The following is a 19,117-nucleotide window of genomic DNA, read 5'->3' as shown; positions in this document are numbered from 1 at the left end:
AGCTTCCTTTTGCAAGCCTACTGACTTCACAGTTCCTGTTGTGCCTGTGATGAGTAATGACTGCAAGAACTGCTTAGCACTTGCTTATACTAAGTATTTTTTATTTCAGTATTATCCGGTTTTGAAGATTAACTCCATGCTACATTGTCTAAGGTACTTGCATCTTCTTACCAGATGTAAACACACAACAAACCTGTTAAAGTATCACATACCTAAAATTTCCCAGAAAACAGAACACCAAAAGTTCAGATTTAAAATAGCTACCATAAATTGTACAGTAAATTTAAACCATACTGTGATTTCTATCTTTTATTTTCCCACTTTTCTTCAAACACAATTCAACACAACTTTTAAACAGAAATTTTGAAATTTACATTTATTCTAAAACACTAAGCTTCTCAACTAAAAACTATGCCAACCAATATATAAGAAAATTGCTTTCAGGAGGGCTACGTGCAAGAAATCCAATTTGTCCATAATGAAGAGAGTACAAGTAAATCAATTGCATACCTTCTCACAGCATCACAGAATATGCTGAGTTGAAAGGGATCCACAAGGATCACAGAGTTAACTCCTGGTCCTGCACAGCACCATCCCCAAGAGGCACACCACATGCCTGAGAGCACTGTCCAAATGCTTCTTGAGCTCTGTCAGGCTGGTGCTGGGACCCCTTCCCTGGGGAGCCCAGTGCCCAAACACCCTCTGGGTGAAGAACCTTTTCCTAATATCCAACCTCAACTCCCCGATACAGCTTCAGGCCATTCTCTTGGGTCATATCACTGGTCACCACAGAGAAGAGATTGGTGTCTCCTCCTCTCACAAGGAGCTGTAACTGCAGTGAGGTCTCCCCTCAGCCAGGCTGAACAGAACAAGCAACCTCAGCCACTCCTCATACAGCTTCTCCTCAAGATCCTTCACCATCTTTGCCAAGAAGAAAAGAAAGGATTTCTTGGTTGAAAACTGGAAGAACATTTGTCTTCAAATATAACTGAAAAGTTAATCCAAAGTAAAACCAACTTGCAGTGTCAAATAATCCCTCTGACATTTCGTCATTACTCAGCCTGGTTTCCACCTGTTTTTACTGACTTAAAGACACAAGACTTCTGCACTTTTTCTTGGCATAGTCTTTGTTTCATGTGTTTTGCCCTCACCTATCTTTTTATTATTGATGCTACTTCTTATAAAAAAAGGAAAGACAGACATGCTACTATTTGTTGCCTAAGATGGTCTCCTCCTATCAAATTAACTGTCTCAAGTACAGCTGGTTTATTTCACTTTAAATTGAAATGATTGTAATCAATTTAAGTTAACAGCAAATCTGGACAATTACTGAGTGAGGGAAAATTAAAGCATAAAACTTTTGTGCAAGCTCAGATCAGATGAGAGAAAACTAAGCTACATGGAGTCACCTCAAATAAATTTTAAGCTATAATAGACATGGAAGAAAAACACCAAAAGGAAATGACTAGCATGCTTATGACAACTGGAACTATTGAGGATCATGACAGTACTAGGGAAGACTTGGGTTTCACAGAGCAACCTGCCCTAGCTGATCCTACTTTAAACAGGCAGGCTAGGAATCACAAACACTTCCCTTCACAGCTATTCTATGATGCTGTGATCTTGTCTTCAACTTCCAGTAAAGATATTTGATCTGCAAAACTGATCAGCTTTAAAAGCTATATGAAACTTAACATCTTTAATTGACACACTGCATTTTAAAATTGAGACTTTGTATTTTTTAAATCACAATGCTTTTTATTTACATCCACTCTCCCTTATAGGGAAAAAAACCCCTACAAACAGAATTTTTATGGTTTGCAGTGCATTGGTATCAAGGGTCATGATTTTTTGGCTCCAACCCAGACACTTCATACACCACTGCTTGCAGTTCTGCAAGCAAAACTGACTTGCCTAACTTACAGCCAGCAGTTTCATTAAGAACAATGTAATTATTGTTTGCTGAGCTTGTCATAATTAGTCAAGTGAAATTTGTCTCAAATGCAAGAAATTTCACCAAAGAATAAAAAAAATCATGGATAATTATGCTCGTAGAGAAGAAAATTTGCTGTAATACATGGCACTCTTGCACATAATCTCTCTGTCCCAAACACCACTGGCTCGATTCAGTCAATGCCATGCAACCAGAATTTTTAATCAACTCTTATTAGCGGCTGTCTTTGCCAGGAGCTGAAGAAGAACACAGCTTTCACTGAACTCTTCTAGGTACAATTTATTCTGCCACTTCATTTTGTAGGAAGGCTGATTTATTTGACATCAATAGTTTGTTGAGGTAATAAAGCATGCAGCAATGATACCATGACTCAGAGCTCATTTGCTAGCAGTCAAGTTGCTTGGCAGCATGACAGGCAGAGTAATGTGCCTTGAAGAAGTATCTGTATAGATGCTACAGAGATTACCAAACAAATACACAGCCCCAAAACCTGACTTTACTCTATCAACTTTTTGATTGACTGATTGTGCTTGGCTTCACTTTGAGCACAAAGATTAAAAAAAGAAAAAAAAATCTATATGCAGGCCAAAAAGCTACTCCATCCCAACAGATTTCAAACACACCCAAGCAATTTTACACTACTGCTTCCTTCCAAGCTAGGGTTGTCCTCTACATTCTTACAGAAACCAAACACAGTGTAGGAAGTAACAGAACCCTCCTTCAGGTAAAGATCAATACTCAATAAAGTACAGCTACTTCCTACAACAGAAGTCAAATCTTTTTTCACCCAAGTTTTCAAGTGTGATAAAAGAGGTTTTATATGCCAATGGCATTATTTTAAAACCCTGTTCTTTGGAGAACTCTGTTCTTTTGAGTAACATTAGCAATCAAGTGTAAAATAAAATTTTAAAAGGGAGGTGGCGATTTAGGAAAAAGACTGATTTAGACTCCTCTCTGGAAATACAAAATATATAACCAGATTTTTTTGTAGTTGCATTAACGTAGCAGGTATCTTTTTTTGTACCAAACCAACTGAGAAGGCTACAACACTTTGAAAATGCCCATGCGTTATCTTTTTCAGGCTCTCTACTTCAGTATCAACCTTTGCAAACCTGCAGACACTAGATAACTCCGATCCTTCCTTCTCCCTATACCTCTATAGGGACACACATCCCTTCCCCCCAAGATTAAATAAATGTATTTAATCTTTATTAAGAAGTACAGCAAAAAGTTATAGGCACTACAGGTAAGAAAACTGTAGTTCTATTTTCACTCCAATTACTTCCTGTAATTACAAAATACATGCTCGTTAAAGGCCTTTCCACTCAAACATTGCAATTTTAGGAAGGATAATATACCAAGTTATTTTTCAACTTACACATTCATTGTTTTAAGTCATGCACTGAGTTCTATTCAGGCTCAGCCAGGAGTGCTACAGGAAGTTATTAAAGCAGATGAACTTGTAATAACTACTTAGAGCAAATATTTTAGAAGAAATTCACAAGGATTACTAGGAAATTCCTTCACAGCTGTTAACTTCAACAAGTGCTTACTTCTCAAGTAATTGAAGACAGACATCCATTTACATGGTTATTTTTGTAATCATCAAATCTCCAGCATACAGAGAATCACTGCCTGGTGCTAGTCAGTGTTTCCATTCACAATCTTCAGAATACAAGTCTGATTTCTAGGGAAGCATCAGAAAAATCATGACATTCAGCATTATTAAACATCTGAATGACAAGTAAAGTACCACAATTAACATTCCAGGGGGATTAGTTTACTCAGATGATCAAGATTTATTTGGCTCTAATCTGAGATTTTAAAGATAAAACCATCAAATCTCTTCCACAACTCCTTTGCCACATCTCTCATTGTTTGTCAACCCCACAGGAAGGAGTGAAGGCAAAGGGAAGCCTTCCCCTCTGTCTTGGCTCTAGCTTGGAGCATAAAGGAACTTATCGAGGACTAACATTCCTAAATCCCAAGGAAAGGTATGACCAGGAGCACCTTCACAGATACCAGACCAGTTACAACCAAAGTTTGTTCACTCAAATTCCAATATCTCTTTATATCACCACATTCAAACAGCTCACACACATGGGCATAGGAACAGTACTAAGATCTCTATGTCCATCCAAACAAAACCAAACCACAGATAGCAGACATAACAGCTACCATGAAAGGGAAAAGTGCTTTGGAGGATGAAAAAGTTGATCAAAAAACCTTTTTTTTGCTTCAGAGGGTAAGAAAGCCTGTAAAACCAGTGCACAGCAACTGAACTGATAGCATTTTAAAAAACTTAGCTGTCTCTCACTTGTTTAAGCAATTCTTAGAGAGGCTGGAGAGACTGAGGAGCTATATTAGCAGGTAGGGAAAACAGGAAGGAAATGAATAATATTTTTCCTAGCCGTACACTCACAAAATCTACAAGACAGCCAGCCGGGCAGGTAAAAGAAGAAAACTTAGGTCAGTGAGTGAATTTAGATAATAGACAAAAATATCTTCTACAATACACAAGTGCTTTTCCAATACAAAATCCACTTGAATCCATATTTACATCACATATAGGTATTTGAAGTTTGACTCCAAGGTTAAGATGCCCATGGAACAATACAGGTAACCTCTAAGTAGGGTTGCCAGCCAATGGGTCCTCTACAATACAGAAAGCAAATCCCAAACCTGGGGCTATGCAGGTATATAGAAGCACTATGATTAGTTGTACATACACACACATCCCCACTGAAACATTGACATTCTCCAGTCCTGAGGCCAGCTGGTACCAGCTGCACTTGACCTTCAGTCTCCCCTGGGCTCTATGAGACACATTCATATCCTGAAGGCAAACACTTAGGTGGGGAGAGGAGTAATTCACATTCGTTTCTATTCAGACTGCCAAACAGAAAGCTGTAAGTGGCATTTTCCTGACAGAAATTTAAATGTACCTGGTGCATTCCTTAGTTAAAGTTACAGGCATCACTGCTTCTGGGATACTCCAGCAGTGGGGGGAGCAAACCTCGTACAGTCTTGGCTGTATCACCTACTAGAAATGCCTCCTTGAGGTTCCCATACAGCAGCCACACATTGTTCACAGTTTAAAGTAACAAACGACTGTTACATTTTTTTTCTTCCACTGAAAGAAGGGGTTTTTAATTTTATCCAATGGCAGACTAATTCACATGGTGACAAAGCAACATAAGCTGTGTAATAAATCTAGATTTCCCCTCCCAGCTGCACAGTAACAGCTGTGTATAGCACAGCCAACATCTCAGTAGATCAGGCCACGCAGTTTAAGCAGCTGGCATGAATTAGGAGGAACAGGAATTAGTGCTGCCTTGCCACAGTGCAGGAAATCTGCCTACCTGTCTCACGCTATTAGGAATGTAAACCGCTGCTGGATTTTCATTTTCAAGAAACCTACATAACTTGTTATGATAAAGACCAAAGTGTTCCTGACTAGTACCTCCCTTTGCTGCATTTAACCACATTAATAATTTCTTTTAGAATATTAAGTAACATAAGTTATAGCTTACATTGTTCAATGTCTAAAGAGAAATTCACATTAACAAGTTGCTTTACAACAACATGTAATCAAAGAAATATATGACTATAAACCAGCTATCCAATCAAATGAGGTTCTCTCGCATTCACAGTAGTTTGAATACATGAGGCTTTGAAGAAAATCCTGAAGATAAGAGCCTAACATGGAACATTTCAAAAGAAGATAAAATTACATTCACTATCACAGTACAATTCAGCAGAATATTCCAACAGGTAGGAGGATCACAAACTAAGGTCGCCCCGGCTTTGTGCTTTCTATGTAAAGCAATTTTCCTCTTTGTTTCTTCTACCAGCACCTTTTCTAACAGCCTCACATACTTCAGGAACCTACTCAAGCAACAATTTGCTATTTTACTAAACATTTATGCAGGAATTAACACAGTGGGAACCTAATTTGTTTCTGATCTCTAGGCTAGTGGAACAGTAAAACATGCATACAGCAATAAAACAAATGTCTTCCGTGTTTTTAAGAATGACTGAAAAAGAAAAACTGAAAAAAGTGTTATTCTATATGGATTTGGATATACTGCTAATATAATCAAGCATTCAAACTTAAAATAATGTTGTATGTGTTTCATAAATGTATTCTTAACCTAAGACAGCATTCCTATTGATATCAAAATAAAAAGGATTCATAAACACTTAGTACCTAGAGAAATTTCTCACACAAATTGTCTTCCATTCAGATGTCTTCCTTCTAAGATCTTCAATCAACTAGCATTGGCTGTTACCAAATTACATTTGTCTTTTGTTAACACCCAGAAATAATTCGGATTAGGTAATGATGAAAAAAATAAGAATGCGTACAACACCAGCGATGTCTCAGTGGGGTATTATTTTAATGATCTTTAGATATTTCAAAAAGTTGGCAAAAATTCTCAGATAAGCCATCTTCTCTCCTGAAAATAAAACCACGGTTAGAGAATTCAAATACTGAAATGTTATGATAGAACTAGAATTATGGTATATATGCACCATTACAAAAAAACACCCCTTAACAGTAGCATTCTTGTAAAAGCAAAAGAAAATAAATTTTAGAATGGAAACTTACTTGTGCATATTTTCCACTCCTATTATGATCATGATATAGTAGGAAATTCCACTTTGTATAACAAAATGTAAGGCATACCTAGGGGGAAAAAAAAGTAAACCCTCATAGCATTTTCTTTAATGACAACTGCATGCATTTATTGTGAAATCAAAGAGGTTCAAAGTTTAAAGCCATCACCACTCCCAAAGAAAAACACCCTTCTATTCAATTTAGGTTTTTTGCTACCCTTCTTTCTGCTGAGAACTTCTTCCCTTAGCATAGCACAGAGAGCAGTAATGAACAAAAACAAGACACCTAGCTAGAATGCTCTAGCTCAATCAAGGATATTGCAAATGCTGCTAATTCTTAAAACACAAAATATGTCTTATAATACTTCCATTTGGCGTTATTCTCTCAGGAAATAACTGTAAACAACATAAAAGTTTTGTGGTTTAATTTGCATACTCATCTTTCTACCCATTTACAGTAATAGATATTTCAGACAAGGCTAGCAATTTCTTAATATCCACAATATTGCAAGATTCCCCACTCAACAGAAACAGTAACTGTGTCCAGCCAGTCTCTTTGTCTCAGGTTGTCAGTAACTTTTAAAAGGGATAGTGGTCACAAAAAACACACACAAGAAAAGCTCACCAACAAGCCACAGATTTATTTCACAAAGGTGATCTAAGCTCTTCTTGTTTGCTTTCCACAGCTTACCATCACAGCTATCCCAGTATCACAGCTTTGGGGGTTTGCTTTGGTCTCTGAAGGAGTTACACTTCAGTAAGCTGTGGAACACTGGTAGCAAAGCAGTGCCAGTGAAAAGGGAAAAGAGGTGATCTTCAGTGAGTTGATTTTTTCGTTCTGGTACCTTAAGTGCCTCAATAGCACACTTACATATGCTCATGTGACACAGCTCATCTAATTTGGGATTTTTTCCCCATAAAAAGCAGCCTAAAAAGTAGCTATTATTTTGCTAGTGATGCTTTTTTCTTTCAGCTTATCACCAACAATTTCCTAATTTCACTCCTCCTCTACTCGCAAGGAAATGACTTCCAACACTTTCAGCAAAACTGGTTCTATCCAATTAAAAATCCTTCATCCTACACATGATGAACTGAGGCAAAATAAGTCACTTGGACCTGAATTAACCTTGAAAAATCTTGACCTTTTACAGAAGATCCAATCTGTACATGCTCCCGTATTTCAACTCTAATTACTCATTTAGGATAGGACTACCTAAAATTCAAATGTACATTTTAATATAGTAATTGTCAATTCAAAAAGTATTTAGTTGCCTTTTTTTTTAATCAGCCAAGTATTAGCAAAACTGTGTAGCAAAGACATTAGGCATTAGGGAAATGACAAAAACTTAAGAGGTTTGCTTCTTATACAGAGAAAGGCTACTAAGATATCAAAGCCTAGAAGAGTGTGGATTGACATGGAGTACCAAACCAGAACTACAGTCACTGAAAACATTCCTCCTTCAGAGCTGCTAGCAGTAGCAATATGATTGATCTTTGATTCAGACATTCAAAGGGATATATTGAAATACCACATGAAATAGTAATTTTTAACTACATACAAAGGGTACATATTCTGGGCCTTTTATACTATTTGCTGTTATGCCAAGGGAATTTTTGCTTCTCTTCCCTCCCTCTACCACCATCACAAGTGCTACAAAAGTGACTGAAAACCAACACACTTGAAATTGAAGATAACAACGTAACTACTACTAAATACCCTTAAAAGGGTGCAGATCTCAAACTACTTCCCACATTTAAATTTGCATGACCTCATCTACAAGTTACTACATTTACTAGTAACACTATGTAACAAAACAGTAACAGTTTCCTTCTTGTTATACATGGTTATAAGACATGTTACAGCACAATCCAAAAGTCACTGAAGATGTATCAGGGGCTTGTAACTTTATGCAGACTTGATTCCCTGAGAACAGGAACCAAAAAAACCAAACCCCTCAAATAACCTGCTTGTATAACATGTACTTAAGCAAAAGGAAAAAGCATTGGCAGAAATATAAGAGATGTACCAATTCCTTAAAGACTGTGTACTTTCAACATCTGAAATTATGTTCTCATCATTTTAAAATAGTTTTTAGCTCCATAATTGCAAAATAGAAATTAATTGCAAATATAATAGATTTAAGTATGATCCAAAGCAAATTAGAATAACGTGGATTTCTACTATGGCAGAAAACATCTCTTATCTTTTTTTCCAGGGCATATTGCCAGTGAGAAGTTTCCACAAATTTTTATTTGTCTGTTGGGAGTAGAGGTTGTTTCTTTACAAAATCTCCCATACCCAAAATTCACATTTGAATATATTAGTAATATATTAGTAACCCTACCTAATTACAAATTGCAATTAATGATTTCTGCTTCTAAAGCAATGGATACAGAATATGCTTCTAAGCTTACATAGCTCTCAAAAAAATTCTTACATAGTAGCCCCTATCTCCCATATCATCCTCTTTATCTGTGGTGCTAACACTGGAAGTCTGAGATCAGATCATTCTCTCAAGGCAAAATACCATGGCAACATGCTTAAGAAATAGACTGGAGTAGTAGAGTTTTAGATAAAAGTAAATCATACATGTAAATCTACAGAATAAAGGTTACCGATTTCTTCTCCTGAAATTTCAAAACAATATACATCAGTTAATGTTGGGAGATTTCTGCAACATGCCAAGGCAGAGGCCAACACACTCTGCATGTGCAGAGACAGATGCACGCACACACTGTGTGCATCCTCCACCTGCACAAGTGCTTGATTAATTCCCCCCAGTTCAGTAATACTCTATAACAGTCAGCATAAATTAGTCTTTTATACACTTAAAGCTAAGTAAGCACCTTGTTTTCAATGCAATAAAATGAAACTGGCACTTAAACCATCTTGGGAAGATGTGAGCCATTTAGTAAGCTATTTTTTGAAGGAAAAAAATACACCAAGGTAAATGCATACTCTTTTCTAACTACTAACATTCTGTCTTGCTACACTGTGAAAAGATCAAGATATGCAAACAGCAGTCATACAGAACATGTGTTTGAAAATAATCTACATCTTCCCTTCAAATCATTAAAAAAACCACCAAACCATGAAACAGTCTGAAGTCAAAGCCAGCTCCTTTCCAGGTGTTTTACACTACTAGGAGTTTCATTACATACATTTTACAGTTACAGCAACTCTTCCTGAAAAAAGTCACATTATATTCAATATTCAGAAAAAGACATTGAGTTCTCTCATGCCATGACTATTTATTGGGAAGTATCTTAGTCTCCACATCCGTGCTGTGCCTCAAGAGAATACTCTTCCAGCAAGTTTACAGAAAAAATAGTTGTACCAGCTAAACAAACTGCACCTGCTTCAACTTCCCAAAACCATAGGTAGCCAGTATGGTAGGTACCAGTTCGCAAACAGATGATCTTTTAAAATTTGTGTATCTCATCAGAATATTTAAACAGCTTTCTGTACATTTGCAACAGCTAAAAACCCCCCAGAATTAGGCAATAAAGTTCTTCATACACAGGAATAAAAATTTAAAAGTTCCTGAAAAATGAATTTAAGTGCAACTTACCATCCAAAACAAAAAAGTGCAAGATAAAGGCCCAAGAGTGTTGCAACAACATGTCTTATAAATGGGCTAGTTTTGCTTGAATGAAGGTATGTTCGAAACCAAACAGCCGCAAGCAAGGCAAACAGTTGGCACACTACAAAGTTGACCTGCATAAAAAAAAAAAAGAAAGAAGATCTCACACAAGTGTATATTAAAAATTAACAGAAATATCCACACATTTTTAGCAATTTGCAGAACCTGTAGCTTTGCCATGGCTTTTACCACAACATGTCTAAGGGCTTCTCCCATGAGTCCCTCCCTGGCTAAAGCACGAACCAGCTCCCCTGAGCAGCTCAGAGGAAAAGATGTATTGAACATGAGGCAATACATACATTAATCAAGAAAAGAAAATTACCTATTTTGCTGTAGATTTTCTAAATACCAAATCACTATCAACCATTAAATCATTTCCACTCTCACAGTAACGTGAAAATCAGAGCTGCAGTTTTATTTGGTTTTTTAAGTGAGTAGGACTTGGAACTATGTATCAGCTCCAAAAATCACTGACAGATCACTTCAGTAGCCTGTGAAGAAGCAGGGCTCAATGAAGTGCATTTCAGTGCTACGTAATCAGATAAACAGCTTGGTTGCACACTGCATTTTCTTCTTGTGCATTCAAGTAGGATAGTTTCAGAAATTCTTCCTCCCTTCAGGCCGTTTATTCTAGAAGATAGAAAATTTCTTGTATATTAAATATTTAAAGACATTTGGGCACTGAAAGCAAAAGCAGAAATGAATAAAACTAAATTAGTGAGTGAAAAGAATTGTTCTGATTGTGGCCTGAAAAAAAATTTAACAGTAAGGGCACAACAAAGAAATAAATTCCTCAAATAAAGCAACCACTACCAAAAGTGGTTTAAGCTACAAAAAGCTGGATAAATTACTTTACTTAGAAAATAACATTTCTCACTTCATAGATTTTATTTTTTACTCAAATAGAAAACTGCTTAACAATTTCCCCTGTCTAATAGTGGCATCCCAACTCATCACAAGTAACAGCTTGGGAACCACTGCTTCAGGTCATAAGCACTCCAAGACAAGAAACTTGCACATCCTGCATGCTTGACTGGTCCTCTGCACAACAGCGTTTTAGACTGTTTGAAGGCACTTAGTGAAACACATACTTAATCTTAACACCACAGGCTACAATGACAATACTGTTTTTATGTTCCTGACAGCAAGCCTAATACTGAAGTGTGCAGCAACAGAGTGCACACTTGCAGTACCATCATTCAGCTTTGTCCATTCCTTTATCATTTTTCAAGTTTCGGGCCATAATAGGTAAAGATCAGAGTAAACAGACATGGTCATTTTTAAAGTAGCAATTAAAACAACAACTACAGAACTCTCATTCTTGTAACAACTGAACCACTCCCAAAGCTGTAACACCAAGTTAAAACATTAAGTGCCAGCAGGGGAAGAGACTCGGAAGGCAGGGCTGCGCTTAACAGGAGCGGTTCCCTAAATTAAATTGTTCTCTAAATGGTCATGTACACTTTTCCATCCGTTCTCTTACTCCCATATTTTTATTATGCTTTTAACAGTACTTGAAATATCCTAAATAAATGAGGAGATATTCTTTCAGGGCATAGCTTGACCTGTTTTCTCTCCTTTATAAGCAATGATGCAAATGAAACAGAGCGAGGTTTATTACTCAAGATGATTCTATGGATTTAGTGGAAAAGTTTCATACAAAACAGTCAAGTGAATCACTGGAAGGGAAACAAAGTGATAGTTTTAGAAAAGAGGGCAAGAAAGAAAAATTAAAACAAAAAAAATTAATTATTAATTCAGTATCAACATTCAACATCTGTAGGAATATTTTTTTACAAAAATTATGCTCTGTAACCCACAAAGCATTTTTCTGACCCTGAGAATTCATATTCTAGACTGGCTAGAAGGGGAAGGGAGACAGAGAAGGTTGCACATTCACAGATACATAGTGAAGCTTAGGTAGGTAGGTAGGCAGGTAGGTAGAGAGAGAGAGAGAGAGAGAGAGAGAGAAGAAATGGGCATGAATACCTGTCCTGAAATGGACACACTTGCATTGCTGGTTTTACTGAATGCCCAGACATTAGTGCTTTGACTGCAATATAGATAATTTACCAACTGGTATCACATGGTGTCCTTTTTCAGATTACCACTAAAAGCAAGCTAGCAAGACCCAGGGAAAAAGGGAAGTCATCATCTGGCTCCTACTAATACCATGAAAAGGGTAGAAGTGCTTGCCATTTCTCACCTGTATCAACTCTCTAGCAGCAGACACTAACAAAACAACAAACCCTGAATCTCACAATTCAGGATGAACCTGCAGGTTTAGCAATGTGTAAAATCCTCACACAAAACACAAAATGCAAACCTGAGAAAGGATTCAGAAGGTAGGAAGTGAAAAGGGAGTACCTTTCTCAGGCACTTGCTCTTAGTTTAGCTATTTACTCAAATTATCATATCTGTATCTGAAAAAGAATATCCCGTTAATTAAAAAAACAAGCAAACATCCCCCCACAAAAAAAAAAAAAACACAAAGAAAACAAAAAACCAAACAAACAAACAAAGAACACCACAAACAAACCCAGAACACCTTCTCCAAGAAGAGTATTTTGAGAATAGCAATAAAATGCAGGATAACAAACCTTTAGATAAACCCCAAAAGCCAACTTCCAGGGATGTGAATTTATTATGTCAGTTTTTCAAACACAAACCTAAGTGACCCAAGCAGCAGAAACCTTTTCCAAAAGTCTTCCTCACAAATGAATCCAAAACTGCCAGTGGGTATTTTTAAAGAGCTCTTACCCAGAAAAGTGCACAAGCATATACAATACTTGGCAATCTAAGGCATCACCACAATGGTCACACATCACCCTCCATCTCCTCTCTACTCTTACCAATCCCATCCTTATCCTTGTCTCAGTGCACTAAAATGCAGACTACAAAGCACCAAGAGTCCTATAGAACTTGTAAAGCTCCCAAAGCTTTAAACAGGCAACTGTAAAACCAAGCTATGCAACAGTTAAAGTTTGAAAGCCATGCAACTTGAGTTCAGCCTTTATACATACCTACTTCTGACTATATTCTTTCTGCTGCTTCATTCTATTTTCCCCAGCAGTATTTCTGATTCATTCAGCAAATGGACAATTGCCCAGTTTTTGCCCTCATCCTGTGACCCATTAAATGCTTACCATCTGCATTCTACACTGAATATAAAAACCTTACATTTTATGCAGCTCTGTCTGGATGGTAAGAATACTTACAATAAATGTAAATTTTGCAATAATTTTGTAACATCAATATTACTATTCTAAAGGTGAATGACTAGTGCAAAAATTATGAAAGCCTAAAAGGTAAAATAAATGCCCACTAACTTTGGTTGCTCAATTTCAGGCACTCAGTGCCTAGTTTTTCAGTCAGTACTTTTAACAGAGCTTTAACTGGAACTAAATATAAATATGTTTTGAAAATATAAATTCAGCTGCTATTCTATTATCCAGCATGCTAATTAATCAGGCCCAAAGTATCTCAAAACTCAAGCAAAATTTTAAATCATCTCTACAATTTTTTTTTTCCCCTATTGTTTCTCCAGCTCACAAAAAAACTCTGGTTTATTAGTGATTTGCATTCAAATAAAGAAGCTCATGTGGAAGTTTGTGAGCACTGCTGGGCAGTGTTAGACTCACAAGGGGTAATCTTCATCTGACACTTACTCTGACATTTGAGCACCTGCTATCACAGGTTACATATTCACTCGGTCAAGACCTTGAATACTTGACTACTTACATTTTAAAAGAAAACACAGAATTTCTACAACAAAAATCAATACTTGTTTGCCATTACCTGTGGCTTTCAATCCACAGCACTCACTTCTACCACTTGTACTCATTTCCACATGGAAAGAAGTTTCATCCCTTACCAATACTACAGGAAGTAGAATGACAAACAGGCTCTGTGGGCTCCCAAATTCCAACACATGCACTTCCAACTCCAGCAGCAAGATAATATGTGCATCTACACAGTGTTTTAGTTTAGATCAGAAGGGGTTCCTGAAGCTTCTCAGTTATCTGCACTTCACGTGCTTTGGCAAGTGCTGTGCAATGGTGTCTGGATACACAAACCTGATTTCTTGTAAATTAAACTAAACTAGAGCATCTGCTCCAAAGACAAGCGTACATTTAGCCCATGGACTAACCTAGGCAAAAGCAGTATTTCCCAAAATTATTATTGCACCCATGCTGGATCTTCAATACCAACCACTTCATCCCACAGGAACATTTTTCCTGTACTGCTCTACTTGGTTTAGTAAACAATGCCAAAATTTAACATTCAGCCTTTTCCCAACTCCATCTCCCATCTTAAGCCACGCTGACCAGTGGGGAATTGACGGACACCTTCATTGTATCCACACTAGATAGATGAAGAACTTGCCTTCACATACACAGTTTGCCTTGAAATAATGACAAAAATTATCTGGCTGCCTAGGAGACAAAAGGAACAGACACAAACAAGCAGGAACAAGGACAGGGATGGACATCATCTTGAAAGCTTTCATGAAAACCAGGCACCCAACCAAGCAGTGATTTTGTTGGCAAAAGTTATATATACAAACTTCAACAACTGGGAATGGTATACTTGTGTACCTTAAGAAAACTTAGGTCAAGCTCTTATAACATTGTGAGTATGGGCAAAATACAACTTGCTCACTACCATATGACTTGGTCAGATGCGAGCAGAACAGGCACAAAGAACAAAGACAACATGTTCCCTAAAGCTGCATGATGCATTCTTCAAACCAAATTGTAATGTGCCTCCATGAGGTCATAAAACCTGTTCCAATAAGCAGCTTCAATTTCACAGAAGAATTTAAAAACAAAACAAACAAACTAACTAACTAACTAACCTAGATCCATTTAAACCTGAGATTTCATGGGGGCAGGGAAAACACATTGCCACAGAATGGCAAGTTTCACCCTGAGCAGCATAATTTGGCACATGTATAAGAAAATAAACAGATTTTTTAATTCCTCATCAGGATATCAATAGCTCAGCCAATGAGAATAACACCCCAAAATCTTACAGCGAGAGCAATGTGTAATGGAAAGTTATATGCACGTAAGAATAGAAAACATAACTATAATGTAAATTATCACCACCAGTTATTCAGCAATGAATGATCCAAGTGTGTTAGACATATTAAGCTATTACAGATCCTGCTGTGTGTAACCTAGCAATTTCAAAATTAAATCCACTATTTTGGTTCAAAACTAGTCATACAAGCACTGCAGTTTCTAGGCACAACTCATGCCAAATGTGTTAGTAAAACACGAATACAAATTCACAGTTTTAATATTTGGAGTAACTACACAAAATACAAATCCATTATATCATTAACTGCATTAAGCTATCTACATAAGAAATCCTCCATTTGCACGACCTCTGCCAAAGTCAGTAGAAAGTATATAATTTTTAAAGACATTTATTTTAGTATTGTAAAAGAATTAAATGTAATTTATGCCATGCTTTTGTAAAAAAACAAAGTTATTGCTAAGGAAAATGTATTTCAGGAATCAATTCTTAACAAAAAGAAAAAAAAAGAAAAAAGTCACTGACTGTCACAAGGATTTTCATCATCAAGAGGAAATTCTAGCATAACATTGGATTTGAACAGCTGGAAGTTTCCAACTCTACAACACAGACAGCATCTTTAATAAGTTGTTAAAGAAATTTAAGTCCACATTAAAAAGAAAATACAGAAGAAAAGTTTATTTCTTCTACAAAACTAATTTTAATATATGCAAATTTTATCTACTAATTCAGATTTTAGGCTCAGCTTCCTCTTCATATAAGCTGTATTTTAATATCAAAAGCCAATTGCTGCAGTCAAGGCCTCCAGAATCCTGCTACTTCACAGAAGGCATTTGTCTCATACAGAACAGCAGCCAAGGCAGAGAAGGAATTTTACTGATTCAGATTATTCCCAACTGGATGGCACAAGTAAATCATAGAGGCCCACACAGCCTACTAACAATCCACTGAAAAGCAGAAACACAATGGCACAAAGTTTTGCTTACAAGCTATAGCAAGGTATGGAGAGACACCCAAAGAACATTTCCAACAAAGTACTCCAGAAGAGAAACAGTGGTCTAGCAGGTGAAGCACCAAAGATAACTCAGCAATGTTGCATTTTACTCTTTCTGCCAACAACCCACACAAATTCTTTGGAAGTTACCTTGTCCTGGTGCTTCTCTATTTCCTCATTTTTAACCTATTTTTTCAAAGAAGAAGAAAAATAAGTATTCAAATCTCTAAAATGAAATGAATGCCTGTGCCCTCAATAAAACACTTTGGATGAATTAAAGCTGATGCAGGCGTTTTGTTTGGTTGTTTTGTTTGGGGGGTTGTTTTTCTGTGGATTTTTGTCTATTTGTTCTTTTGTGGGTTTTCTTAAAGTTGTTCTTGAAAAAAAATAAGGCAGCACTTCTGATCTTACTGCTGATGAATCAGGCTTTGAAAAAAGATTATCCAGATAGAAGCAGAAGCACTAAAGCCTACCTGATCATGTGCAGAGTCTAAAACAAGTTTAAGATGCAAGATGCTTCACAGACAACAGTCAAGGACATGTTGATATCTGCAATTCTGCAGATAGAGATTTAGGAGTACTCCCATTCCTCCTCTTAGCCACACCAAGGTACATTTCCCCCTTGGAATTCAGTTTTCCTGAGGTGCAAGATACCAGCATTACTTGTCTCCCTGTCTATGGCAATTTTTGGGTCTCTGTTCTACCACAGAAAGAAGTTAGGACCTATGTTTCCTCATTTATCTGACAGGGCCAGTGAGCAAGGTGCACTAAGCAGCGTTCCTCTTCTCCAGCCTTTGGTTCTTCTCAACCTCTATGGCTATTAGAGAAAAAAAGACTTTTTAGGGGAAAAAAATAGAATATGAACTACAAAAACACTTTGAGATGAGTTTTTGCAAGAGCTAGGAGATCAAGACAGAATAATGTACATACACCTTAAAAAGACCTTAAAGCTAAAGCTTTAATGTTTTTTTCCAAATCTGCAGGGTCACTTTAGTAGCAGCGTTTTAAACATAAACCTCTTCAAACACCACAATGGTGACACATACTTGTCAAAAATTGCCAAACCTTATCACAATTAATGAAGCATCAGCTGTGTCTTGTTCCTTAAACATCATTATTTTCTTGTTACTGTTCCAAGTTAAGTCAAAACTATTTCCCTTTCCCACCAAAACAATGAGTTGAGGAATGAAAAACATCCACAAGAGTTCACTAAAAGTTGGTTATAACATACAGGGGAGTTAATGTTTCTCCACAGCAACCAGCCAGCAGTATTGATGGATATTCTTCCATCCCACTTCTAACCTTCATCAAGTATAAAAAACAACATCAAGTATAAACACAATTATCTCTAATACCAGACAGCTAAGAACTGAAGAATGAGAATGACTATTATTTGAAACCAATGTCAATTTTCCAACTACTGCCTGAAAGTTGCTGCACTAACATTAAAGGGGTGAAAAAAGGAAACAACATTTTCCACAGTAAAGGTGAAAAAAGCAACTCCATTACAAGGCTCAAAAATCAAACTGTTTGATCATTTTCTTCAATTTATTGGAAAATGTCAGGAAGAGAAGTTCAGAGATACTAGCAAGGGTATTTGATAAAGTTGACAGATACTAAGAGTAGTTCAGAGAACCTTTCTTCTCTGAATGATAGGAAGAAACGAGATTCTTCTTTCAACCAAAAGGATCATAAATCTTGCAAAAGTGCTCTCAAACGCATTTTTTATTCAATCAATACTCAGTGCCTTACATGATGAAAAAATAACTAATTAGCACTCCTGCTGTAACGTCTCAACCTTGCTTCATGGGTGAAACATGAAGAAATGGAGAATAAGCAGCAGGGATTATTTTGAAATCATACCAGCATGGGAGATGTTTGTATTAAGGCACAGTGTTCTTTGTAGCAAAGACTATATTATTGTTTATACAGTAACCAGTGTGAAGGGACACTTTTTCAGATGAAAACCCCAAGCACAGCCTTCTAATAGCAGCCACTTCCTTGAAGTGCTGCTTCCATTTGTGTTAGTCAACATCAACATCCCTGGCAAATGCTTTTTAATATTGCACACATCCACTTCATCTTCCCATTAATTTATTGGCAGCTGAAAGGATTTACACATAAGATCCTCAATGTTTCCTTTCCAAGCTGGTTTCAGTCCATAATATCAAACCAAATTATGACAGAGGTTAGTAATAATATTTCTATTTCCAGTATTAACTCCCAGTTTCCAGTTTGCAATTCTTAAGTATGCTAAAGAGAACAAAGCACATAATTAACAACATGATGTAGGCAATAGTAATCTGGTTTGTGCGATAAATGAGCATCAAATCCAATAAGCTTTTTCAAAGAAAGCTTACTTAATCATTACTCAGAATTACTCTAAGATAAACTGTATGACTAAAGATGTAAAACAAAACATCAATATACATGTTGTAGTGAAAACAACCAAAACTAATTCATTAAGGATAGGAAGATACTGGCTGAAGGGTGTTCTCTCTGATGGGCTCTTAAGAATTCCCCATTATAGATCATGAATTGCCAAAAACAGCTATTTATTCACGGGAATACCCAAAATCTAGGATGCAAGTTAGGTTCAAAGGTGAAATCAGACTAAGATCTCTGGCTTGGGTTTTTTTGTTTGTGTGTTTTGTTTTCTTCTCTCTTCCGAAACAATAAGGGCCTAAACCACTTGCTCCTGTTAAGCAAAAACTGGTTTGGCCAGTTAAGGATTGCAGATCTCAGACTACCACGGAAAAAGAATTTACAACATCAAAACACCACAGCCTAGCATTATGTTGGCAAAACACAGCTCCAAACAAAGACCAATTCAGTCACTGTGCTTTTAAAACCATGGACTTT

The 19,117-nt window shown here is 36.7% G+C and overlaps 1 protein-coding gene across 2 annotated transcripts in view; it reads right to left on the bottom strand.

Annotated features, from left to right (window-relative positions):
* The window catches only part of MBOAT2 (membrane bound O-acyltransferase domain containing 2), a 93,241-nt gene that overhangs the window by 65,289 nt on the left and 8,835 nt on the right, over positions 1-19,117 (bottom strand). For both annotated transcript variants that reach the window (XM_063425166.1, XM_063425174.1), the window contains exons 2-3: positions 10,147-10,292; positions 6,567-6,644 (exon numbers count right to left, since the gene is read on the bottom strand). In XM_063425166.1, the coding sequence (XP_063281236.1) occupies positions 6,567-6,644; positions 10,147-10,292 (224 nt within the window). The remainder of the gene's footprint in view (positions 1-6,566; positions 6,645-10,146; positions 10,293-19,117) is intronic.

This window comes from Prinia subflava, chromosome 2, assembly GCF_021018805.1.
Source record: "Prinia subflava isolate CZ2003 ecotype Zambia chromosome 2, Cam_Psub_1.2, whole genome shotgun sequence".
NCBI classification, from domain to species: domain Eukaryota; kingdom Metazoa; phylum Chordata; class Aves; order Passeriformes; family Cisticolidae; genus Prinia; species Prinia subflava.
Note: the sequence above shows the minus strand (reverse complement) of the source record. Positions and strands in the feature narration are given on the sequence as shown.